Source organism: Carassius carassius, chromosome 5, assembly GCF_963082965.1.
Source record: "Carassius carassius chromosome 5, fCarCar2.1, whole genome shotgun sequence".
In the NCBI taxonomy this organism is placed as follows: domain Eukaryota; kingdom Metazoa; phylum Chordata; class Actinopteri; order Cypriniformes; family Cyprinidae; genus Carassius; species Carassius carassius.
In genome coordinates, this window is record NC_081759.1 from 34101195 (window position 1) to 34113275 (window position 12081).

Consider the following 12081-nt stretch of genomic DNA (forward strand, 5'->3'; position numbering starts at 1 on the left):
TTCAAAGGCAACATATCCAATGCAAAACATATTTAGTGGGTTAGCTAATCTTCTTGTTTTGTTATTTTTAATCTTTCTCTATCCACAGATGGTCGATTGTATTATGTTGGACCAAAGAAAGAAGAAAAGCGAGAAGTAGTGATTAAGGCAGAGCGGAAGAGACAGATATTCCTGGAGTGTCACTTCAATGACACTGGACCTCACCTGGGACAGAAGAAGACCTTTCACAGGATTCAGAGTAAATACTACTGGCTTGGCATTGTCAAGGATGTTGTGGATTGGGTATGCAGTGGATGTCATTAATCTGACTCTTTTAGGAATGGATACGGTCATGTTTTTGTTCACACCTTCAACTGAAAATCACCGTTTCATCTATTTCAGATTAAGGTGTGTGAAACGTGTCAACACGCAGAGCGGAATAAAAACTTGGTTAGAACGGTACGACCCATCAAGGTGGATGGTCCATGGGACATTTTGGCCGTTGAAATAATTGGTAAAAGTTTGTAAGGGACTTTTAAGAAGTCTAATTTGTTTGCAGGACACATTTCTAAGGCGTAACCAAATGTCTTCACTTGTGTTTTTCAAAAACAGGTCCATTCCCAGGCACTGCACATAGAGGGAATACACACATTGTTGTTATTACAGATTATTACAGTAAATGGGTAGAGGCCTTTCCAGTACAAAAGAAAGATGGTCTCTGTGTTGCGCGATGCATTTCCTCATCTACTTGCAGGTGAGATAATATTGCACCATTAATAAAAAAAAATAAAATATACTTGCTAAAATGTCAGCCCCATCCCTTAGATTTGGTCCTGCAAAGACAATATTTTGCTCTCAAAGCACTGACTTCTGTAAGGAGGTAAAATGTTTTCTGTCAAAATACTAATCTTTTATGCAAAACAGGTGATTAATTGTATCTTAACAGCATTTTTTTTTTAATTTTTAAAAAAAAACTGAATTTGACATTTTTCTGTAGTTAATCATGATTAATGTATGTAAGAATTTGTAATCATAAATATATTTTCACACTCTATCTTTGAATGAAAGTAGAAACAAAACAAAGGAGAGCCAGTAGGTGGAGCTTAATGTCCAGCTTCCCCTCGCTGGACATAATAGGTGGAGGTTTACACTCCAAAACCACCATAACCTTACTGCCCTGTTGCTAAACACAACTCCACCCATTACATCATTTGGCTCTAAAGGGAGCACTTCTTTAATTGAAGATGGTATGTTTGAATGAAGGCAATGCATGAATGAAGTATCATTAATACAAAAACTGATACTGCTGTCTCTGGGAATTTGTAAATTAAGCCATTCAACATTACATTAAAATTTGTGCCATTATTTTTAACTTTCAGTAGGCTTAAACTGTTACAGAACATGAAAAAATATTATAACTTTAATTAAAGTCAGTTTCACAATCCTTGCCAAAAAACCCATTATAATAATGGCCTAGTGGTTAGAGAGTTTGACTCCTAATCCTAGGGTTGTGGGTTCGAGTCTCGGACCGGCAATACCACGACTTAGGTGCCCTTGAGCAAGGCACCGAACCCCCAACTGCTCCCCAGGCGCCGCAGCATGAATGGCTGCCCACTGCTCTGTGTGTACACTTTGGATGGGTTAAATGCAGACCACGAATTCTGAGTATGGGTCACCATACTTGGCTGAAAGTCATGTCACTTTTTTTCACTTTCATATTTAGCTGTGCTGTACTTTAGTGTGAGTTATAGTAAAATAGTCAGTTTCTGTCTCTGTCAGTTCTTTGAGTTTGAGAACTGTCAGTTCATTTTCCCCCACTAAGTTTATTTTGCACATTCAGTTTCACAATAAATAAGAAAAAGGTTAGATATAACAGTTGTTATGAATATTTTCATGTGCGTTATGTCACATATTGCGCCCATCATCCTTACAAAGAGGTGCGAGTGGACTCAGTGGAGGTATTCTACATGCAGACCACTGTCAGCCGAACCCACCCACAGCACACAAATTAAAAAGAAGTTACACTGACTGATTTGCTATTATAAATCCATTTATTTTTCTTTTCTTTTCTTAAAAACACAGTTTGATCCTCTTGGTTGCTATCAGGACCAGGAGGGAAAGACCCTTAATGAAGAGGTCACAGATGCTTTTCTTTCCTCCTTGCAGGAGCAACAGAATAACATCAAACAGATGGTAAAGTCTGAGCATTTGTTTTAGTAAAAATCTCTTAGCAAAAAAGTTATTTACTAATTGATCATTTAAATATTGAGTTATGGTACATGTCTAACAAAAAGCATGTCTAAAAACACTTTTTTCACACCATTTTTTTTTATAATGTTCTTTTTGTCTATACAGGTAGTTACAAATATGAATCTTGCGTACAGACAAGAAAAGAAAAAGGCAAAGCGCAAGGCTAGAAGTATGCCTTCCATCACTCTCGCTGTGAACGACCCATTGTTCAGCACAGAGGAAATGCACTCCGTAAAAAAGCTCAAGGAAAGCCTCTACCTGTCTTTTCCAGCAGAGACAGTCCTAACCACAGTCCAGAATGTACCTGAAGACAAGAAAAATGGCTTGGAATATCCTCTGACAGACTCTGATGTGCACTGAAAATCTGTTTTTGGTTTGACTATTCTTAAAGCACTATCTGCAAAGTGTATTTGCATAGGCTACAGCTTGAAGACTTGACGTCTGCAATGAGTGGTTCACAGAGAGCAGGTCAAGCAGACACTTTCTGTTTCAGCACAAAATGTAGCAGATTAAAATATGGTATTTCACCTCAAGGCGTTCATTGACCCAGATGATGGTCTTAGTTTTTAGTTTAGTTATTGAACTAAACACCTAAAGAGAGTTTTTTTGCTTGGTTGAGTTTTTTTTCTTTTTCTCCAGATCATTATTATATAACACCAAAGTTTTTTTCTGTCTTTGGCAGGGAGTCTGAATTTGCAAACAGCAGTTTTGCTTCATTGTTTACTTAATCACCTATTCATTCATGTGTATGGAAAGGAAAGGTTAAGGTTCTATGTCAATAAATAGTTATGAAGTTTCAGGCCTTATCTCATAAATACTTTTTGCTCCATCATGTTTTAAATGATGATAAATGCTATCCAACAATGAACTTTTTTCATTTTTAATAAATTAAATAAATTTGTTAATCAGTTAAAATCAGTTAGTCTGTGGCCAATATGACATCTCACGCAACTTCCTGTTTGCCTTTGAAATAACGAGGGCTGAAACAAAGGTGCAAGAACGTGACCACAGATTGCAGCATATTTCACAATGAGGATGACCTCACCTTGTTACATGTCATGATTTAGACAGCCTGCCAAGTGGCAACATGTCTGAAATAAACCGTTTAGTGTTGAAATGCTGTGTTCTGGTTTAAAATTGTATTTACTAATTCATAAAATGTTGCATTTTTTTGTTAAATTTCTGCTATATATACAGTATATTTACAATATATATATATATATATATATATATAAAACTAACCTATTGAAGCTGTAAAAAAATGGTTTTAACTGCAATGGTTCAACAGAAATTCAAGTGCTTATTAAAATGAATTCAACGCCCCAACTGTTCTTATTTATAAGGACAGACAGTGTTACTTTTTAGTTCATTTTTTAATCAAAAAAATATATATGTATATAAACATAAAATAAATGAACAAATGTAGGAATCCTATGAATGCACCATTCCTGGATGTAGCTGGGTGAATGGGTGTAACTTTCAGATTCTTAAATGCATGTTATTTACAATTAAATGAAATTGTATTATAGTGCGAACTGATATGTAATTAGTTAATCTTAAAGTTTACTGCCAACTGTACTAATAATTATAGTAAACTAAAATATACATGTGCTTAATTATAAAAAAAATTTTGCACGTGCTTTAGTATGTTTGTCAATGAATGAAAATAACTGTACTTCGTAAAGCATGACATAAAATTCACGTTTTAAAAAATGAGTATTTAGGTGGTCTTTTATATGTTAGGTTTTAAGTTCGTAACTTATATGTAGCGCAAATACAAACAATTATACACATTCAAAATTTGCCTATATAAAATGTCGAAATAAAATGTCCTCACGTCCTCTCCTTCAAAATATGTAAATACTTGTGTACAGTATTTCACCACGACGTTATCAGAGTCCTTTCTGATTGGTCCGCTGTCACGGAGGCGGGGCTTGAGTACTGTATTCTTTCCCTCTTCCTGTCATTGCGCCGCGCCGATAAGAAGAGGCGATGGATGTTGCCTGGAAATTTTGGGATTAAGATAAGTTTTGTTGTCGTACCGGGAATATTGATTTACGAAGGATAGAATAAGAAGAAATGGAGCTGATTCTTGGACGGAAAATACATTCTGTACTGTCCCACTGAATGAGTCTGTCTATGATAGTGCCGGGTGTTAAGCTGCGAAAGGCCAGCAAACCAACTTGACAGACGCAGTACATTCACATAGACTTTGTTTCAGGCGCGCACTTTTTAGTAATACACCAGACCTGTCAGTCTGGTTTCACGCTGCTGTGTCTTTAATATGTTTACTCGCCCTATAGAAATCCCTTCCAAGTAGAATTCTTGCTGCTCACGTTTACCGAGAGCATTTGTATTTCAGTAGCTTCAAGGCTCTTCAGCAGGTGTAGGAAAATGAGGGTTGCTCTGATTATTAGTGGCAACCTGATTTTCACTCTGGTGGATATCGTGGTCACCACAATCTTGTATGTTCATGGATCAAGTTTCCATATACTTTCAGATGAATTAGAGGACTTTGACATACACTGCTCAACTGTGGATTTGTGGGGAACTGTTCTCATACGGGCCACTCTTCTTTTCGGGGCCACCATTGGGGTGTTCTATAACAGGACTGATGGTCCACAGAGGGTTTCAAACATGGGGACGTTGGTTTCTCTTATATGCCTTACAATCATGACTTATGCTCTTGCCAAGTTGTTGATGCTTTCCGAGGAGGGAGCTCTGATGTACGATCCATGGTTCCTAAGTTTGTTCTCCTGGACTTGTGCAGCAGCAATAGGCATCATGATCTCATGGAAGCTGCTGTCACAGACTCCCAATTCTGTATCTGAAAGAGAGGACAGCGAGGAGACAGAGAGGCTGGTGGATGGTATCGAGACCGAAGATGAGTCCAGTAAGAAGAGCAGAAAATCAAGGAAAGAGCCTCCCCATTCAGGGGCCACAATCGGCCGTCTCTTGTCGTACTGTAAGAAGGACTCTGGTTTGCTGGCCATTGCTTTCTTCTTTCTTCTCCTCTCTGCTGTGTGTAAGTTGACTCTCACAGTTATCACTTAAATATTGCAGCAGTCATTCCTAATAAACAATCTCATGAAATATAGTGTAAATGTACAGTAAGGTTGTATATGTTAGCATTAGTGAACACAATAACCAACAATGCTTTTAATGGACTAAGAATGAACACTAACTTTGATATGATACATGATGCAGTAAAGATTGTTACTGCATAAGACCTTTGTAAAGTGATATGAAATGCATTTTAAGTATAATGTAAATCTAGCTTTTGAGAGTTTGGACTAGAATGGAAAATTTAAATGTTTTAGAGAATTTTTTGGTAAGTAATCAAAACACACACTTGCTTTCTTTTTTAATAACGTATGCTCATCAAGGCTGCATTTATGCAGTTTGATAAAAAATAAAAGCAAAACAGTAATATAGTTAAATATTATTACAATTTAAAATATCAGTTTCTATTTTGAAGTCATTGCTGTAATTTATTCCTGTGATGGCAAAGTTTAATTTTCAGCAGCCATTACTCCAGTTTTTGGTGTCAACACTTGTTCTCATCTCTAATATTGGATGTTCCTCCCCACAGGTGAAACTTTCATACCTTATTACACGGGGCGAGCAATAGATGGCATAGTTATCCAGAAAAGCATGGATCATTTTGCCAAATCACTGATTACTCTCTCTATTTTGGCTTTGGTCAGGTTAGCACTTATGGATTTAACTTTTCTTAAATTTTTATACAGTAGAGATTGATTTCTTTTATTTACATATCATATAATACCATTTATTGTACTTTGTGTTTTTTTTTTTTTTTAGCTCCATAGCCATTGGGTTTCGTGGGGGTGTCTTTTCTGTTACGTTTGCCAGGTTGAACATTCGACTTCGAAACCTTCTCTTTAGATCACTAATGCATCAGGAGATTGGCTTCTTCGATTCTAACCATACAGGTAATGTTATGGCTCCATTTATATCTTCTATTTTCTTATATTTATCCTTATAAATCCTTTTATTATATATGTGTGTGTGTGTGTAAATATATATATATATATAGAATTGAATTGAATTGAATTAATCTTTATTTCGAACAATTCATAAAAAAATTACAAAAAAATAAACATGACAGCAATTCATAAGCAATATCCATATACATAAACAAACATGTATAACAAATAATATAATAATCAACCTGTTCGAAAAGGGATAGTTAGAAGCCCTAGGCTTATCAAAAACTACCCCCAGTAACTACCCAAACCATTCACAATCTAACAAGAAAAATTAACATAACATTTTAAATAATACATAAAAAAAAATACTAAATTAAATAAAGCGTTATCTTAATATTAAGATGAAGAAAAAAGCATATACAAAAACCATTATCAAGCATTCTTTCCCACCATAATGAATTATCATTCACCCTCTCCATTTCTATACTTATCAAGCATAAAACTTTTGTACCTTTTTCTAAATTGCAACATATTAACACTTTGTTTGATTGAACTGCTCAGACAATTCCACAAAAGCACCCCACAAATCGAAACACACATACTTTTGAGTTTTGTCCGAGTCCTATGTTGACTCAAATTTAAATCCCCTCTCAAGTTATAACCCCCAATCCTATCTGTAAATAACTGTTGTATGTTTTTAGGCAACTGTTTATTTATTGCTTTATAGATTAATTGAGCAGTCTTAAGTTTAACGAGATCTTTAAACTTCAAAGTGTGCAATTTTAAATATAGTAAATTAGTATGCTCAAGATAACCTACCTTGTTTACTATTCTAATAGCTCTTTTTTGTAATGTACTTAATGTTTGTAAGGTGGTTTTGTAGGTGTTACCCCATACTTCAACACAATAATTTAAATAAGGCAACACAAGTGAACAATACAAAATAAAAAGTGCTTTTTTACTCAATACATGCCTTGCTTTCCCCATTACTCCAATACTCTGCGCTACTTTTGTTCTAACGTATTTGATGTGTGGTTTCCAACAAATTTTATGATCAAGAATCACACCCAAAAATTTGTTTTCATAGACTCTTTCTATTTTAACATTATTAATCATAACTTTTACTTGTGTGTCAGTTTTACGATTACCAAAAAGCATAAATTTGGTTTTATCTAGATTTAACGATAATTTATTTAAGTCAAACCATATTTTTTATTTATTAATTTCTGATGTGACCCCCTCCAAAAGCTGCTTCAGATTTTCCCCTGAACAGAAAATATTAGTATCATCAGCAAAAATCACAAATTTTAGATGGTTAGTCACACTACATATGTCATTTATGTACATAATAAATAATTTTGGACCCAATATTGACCCCTGTGGTACTCCACAGGTGATACCCAAACAATCTGATCTGAACTCCCCCATTTGAACAAATTGTAGTCTGTTACTTATGTAACTTTTCATCCAATCTAATGCAATTCCTCTAATACCATACTTTTCCAGTTTATTGATTAACAAACTATGATCAATTGTATCGAAAGCTTTTTTTAAATCAATAAATACTCCCACTGCATATTGTTTGTTATCTATAGCACTGGTAATGTCTTCAATTAACTCCATAATTGCCATTGATGTAGATCTGTTTGACCTGAATCCATATTGACTATCAACCAATAATTCATGCTTCTCAATAAAATTATCCAATCTTATTACATACAATTTTTCTAATATTTTGGAGAACTGAGAGAGTAAAGACAATGGCCTATAATTTGTGAATTTATTTTTCACTCCAGATTTATATAGTGGAATGATTTTAGCAATTTTCATTTTGCTTGGGAATACACCTGTTTTGAAAGACAAATTATAAATATGAGTTAACGGTTTAACAATTGCACCAATATACACGTGTGTGTGTGTGTGTGTGTGTGTGTGTGTTTCTTTTTTTAAGCAATTAAAGATTTGAAAATCTCTCTTTGACCTACATTTATAGAATGGTCAGCATTCAAACTGTACCCAACAGCAAATACATCACCATAAAATTTGCATACTAAAGTGTGGTTGGTTTTCTTTCATACATCTCTTTGCATACTGGATTTTGATTGGATTTGTCTTCTTTGCTATTATGTATTGTGTTGATTCCGGTGTGCATTCCTGTGTGTCATTATGCACCGTTTTATTTAGAGAGAAACCAAAGCCTAAAATCTTATACCTTAATGCTATTATTTGTTGGCATTCGGGAAATGCAAATCAACTTTACTGTTTCAAAGACCTCTCTGGACTGGTGAAAGTAGAGACCACATAAATTATTCAGCTCTCAATGGTTTGCCTTACAGGTGACATTACCTCAAGACTTACTTCAGACACTACTCAGGTGAGCGACCTCATCTCACAAAATGTCAACCTGTTCCTGCGCAGCTTTGTGAAAGCTGTGGGCATCTTCATATTCATGTTTGGGATGTCATGGAAACTGTCGGTAGTCACCATCATGGGTTTCCCATATATAGCTGTGGTCTCCATGCTGTATGGAGAGTATTACAAGGCAAGTTATGCATATGCAAATATATTGCTTGAAAAAAAAAACACAAAAAAAACAATGACAAATGGTGCATTGTAGTTAATAGCAACATATACTCTATATTGTTTTCGATTTCACAAATGCACATTATAATTGCATTTTTAATGCACTGATACAAAATATGTCCACATAAAATTTTTTAAATTAGACATTTTTGATGTTTAACAGAAATTAACCAAAGAAGTTCAGACAGCACTGGCTCAGGCCAATAAAGTGGCAGAGGAAACAATATCAGCCATGAGAACAGTGCGAAGTTTTGCAAATGAAGATCAGGAGGGAGACTCTTACTACAGCCGACTGCAGGAGATGTTCGTTCTTAATAAGAAACAAGCAGTTGCCTATGCCTGCTTCATGTGGTCCAGCTATGTAGGTATCTTGCAAGCATCTTGAAGCCTTCCATATTTGTTCTAACACGATTCTCATTTATAAAATCAAATTTTTCTTTCCAATATCATGATAAAATTTCTCTTTTGGGTCATTTGAAGTATCTTGTAGATCCAAAAAATAAAAAGCAGCAGTGTCAGTCCGAACAACGATGCTAATTTTTGATTCTAATCTTTAGATCTCTGAGCTAGCCTTGCAAGTAGCAATCCTGTTTTATGGAGGCCACCTAGTGGTGACAAATCAGATGAGTGGAGGGACCCTTATATCCTTTATCATTTATGAGCTGGAGCTCGGTGAGGCCCTGGAGGTATGGTGTTTATCTTTTAATATGTGTGCGCGTGATATTCATACAATGAATCTAAAACACAAAGTTTTACTTTCTGTTGTTTTTACAGAGTATATCGTCAGTGTACACAGGTCTGATGCAAGGCGTTGGTGCTGCAGAGAAAGTGTTTGAATATATTGACAGGAAACCTAAACATATCCTTGATGGTCAAGAAGCTCCAGAGACATTTGAAGGGCAGGTGGAATTCAAAAATGTGACGTTTGCGTATCCAACACGGCCAGAGATGGATATATTAAAGGTATTCTTCACTGAAAGTAGACTTTAGATAAAAGGTTACAAACTAACAGTAAATTTCAACACCATAACCTAACCAGACTTCTAAGATAATTTATTACAGTTGTGCCCCTGTGTAAAGCTTAAACTGGGTTGCTATGGTTGATGTTACTAGGATGTATTGATGGTGGTTGCCTTGCAATTAGTTTATTGCAGGTACCTTTGAATGCTACGTTTGTTTGTTTTCTTTTAAACTGATATGCTTGTGAATCAGTAACAGAATTCTTAGACACAGGAAGAAAACTAAATGCACATTTTCTTCTCAGAATGTTTCCTTCAGTCTTCGCCCCGGGCAAGTTACTGCACTGGTAGGGCCCTCTGGTGGTGGAAAAAGCTCATGTGTGTGCTTGCTGGAGAACTTCTATGCTCCTCAGCAAGGCCAGGTGCTAGTGGACGGCCGACCTGTGAACAGCTACCAGCACAAATACTATCACTCTAAGGTGGGATATATGCCGAGGCTGACCTGGATACATTATTTAAGAAGACTTATGTCGTGAAGCTTGTAATACATTTTACGGTCTTAAGAAGGCAGTAGTTACTGATAATGCAAATGTTTTATTTTATTTATAATTTTTTTTTTTTTTACAGGTAGCACTGGTGAGTCAGGAGCCTGTTCTATTTGCCCGCACTGTTCAGATGAATATATCCTATGGTTTACCTGAAGCCTCCATGGAGCCAGTCATTAGAGCTGCTATTAATGCCAATGCACATGACTTCATAACAGGCCTCTCCAAAGGCTATGAAACTGGTTAGTTATTATTATATTATATTATATTATATTATATTATATTATATTATATTATATTATATTATATTATATTATATTATATTATATTATATTATATTATATTATATTATATTATTGTGTTTATTGTTGTAAATTATACTATATATTTTTCTTTTGTTTATTTTGATATTCATTTATTAATATCATATAACTAATAATATTATATTGTTAATATTATGACTATGTATACTAAAATGGATTTAAATTGATACATTTTTTATGTGAATGCTTTGTGCATTGCAATAATGCCAATAGATATTCAAATGCATAATTGCTTGATATATTATATTATATTATATTATTTGACACATCTGTTTTGTACCAGAATTCATCCTGCTGCTCTGTCCTCTGTTATAGGGGTTGGAGAGAAGGGTGCTCAGCTGTCTGGTGGGCAAAAACAGAGAGTTGCCATTGCTCGGGCTCTTATCAGAAACCCTTGCATTCTTATTTTGGATGAAGCCACAAGTGCACTGGATTCAGAAAGTGAATACATAGTAAGCGTCATACTTTGAAACGATGTGGCTTTAGTGAACATTCATTTTCAGTCTTGCATTAGACTTCATTTGTGTCGTTACTTTGTTTGTAGGTTCAGCAGGCTCTGAACAACTTGATGCGAGAACACACGGTTTTAGTGATTGCCCACAGACTGAGCACAGTGGAGAGAGCAGATAACATCCTAGTGATCGACAAAGGCTGTGTGGCAGAGCAGGGCCCACATGCTGAACTTATGGCCAGGGGAGGCCTCTACTGTAAGCTGGTGCAGAGGCAGATCATGGGGACTGACCTAGATTCAGATGTTCACAACCCATCGCCAGCCCCAGCATGGAAGCTGAAGGAGGGAGATAAGGAGAGTACAGAGGACTGTAGCGACACTGAGTGTGAAGCACGCTACTAAGACAAAGTTGAAATATGCTTCACTTAATTGTAAGAGGTCCTTAATTCTAGACAGATATTTATTTTATTTTATTTATTCAAATCTGGGGATATATTACATATTGTGTATGTCCAACAGTGTGTAACTACTTGACTAGGAGAGTACTACTAGGAGTTGTGCACTGAATAAAGCTTTAAGAATAAATATTCAAATATAAATATCATAAATAGTACAAACATATCGCCAACTTAATTATGGAAATAAAATGAATTAATGGACAAATAATTGTTTCATTCTTTAAATGTCCCATATACTACCAATACAGTTAATAGTGTGCAGTTTATAGTATTACTTAATATTTAGATCTTTTGTTTTAGATTTATTTTTATTGAATTTCATTTACATTTTTTTAGTACTTTATTTTTAGTTTTCTAATTTGAATTTGTGCTTAATTTTGATTTAATCCGTATTATTTTATTTCAGATTTATTTTAATTAAAACAACTTTTAATAGTTTTAGTTTAACACTGAAGATTGCAAAAAATAATATAAAACTTTATAAAAAATAAGTATGTTATCTCTTTTATGCAGTGTGATGCAGACGTGTATGATTTCATAATTTGAAAGAACATGTAATTATCATTTTGGAGAAAGTTCGTGA

General features: G+C 34.9%; 1 protein-coding gene across 1 annotated transcript; it reads left to right on the forward strand.

The window, feature by feature from the left end:
• The first annotated feature begins 4212 nt into the window (after nt 1-4212).
• On the forward strand, nt 4213-11810 carry abcb9 (ATP-binding cassette, sub-family B (MDR/TAP), member 9). The gene is made up of 11 exons (XM_059550838.1): nt 4213-5254; nt 5822-5936; nt 6052-6182; nt 8516-8721; nt 8926-9123; nt 9320-9448; nt 9537-9725; nt 10027-10200; nt 10349-10508; nt 10905-11041; nt 11134-11810. Exons 1-11 carry the CDS (start codon nt 4624-4626, stop codon nt 11440-11442), a joined length of 2379 nt encoding a protein of 792 aa, XP_059406821.1. The 5' UTR covers nt 4213-4623; the 3' UTR covers nt 11443-11810.
• Nucleotides 11811-12081: the final 271 nt, after the last annotated feature.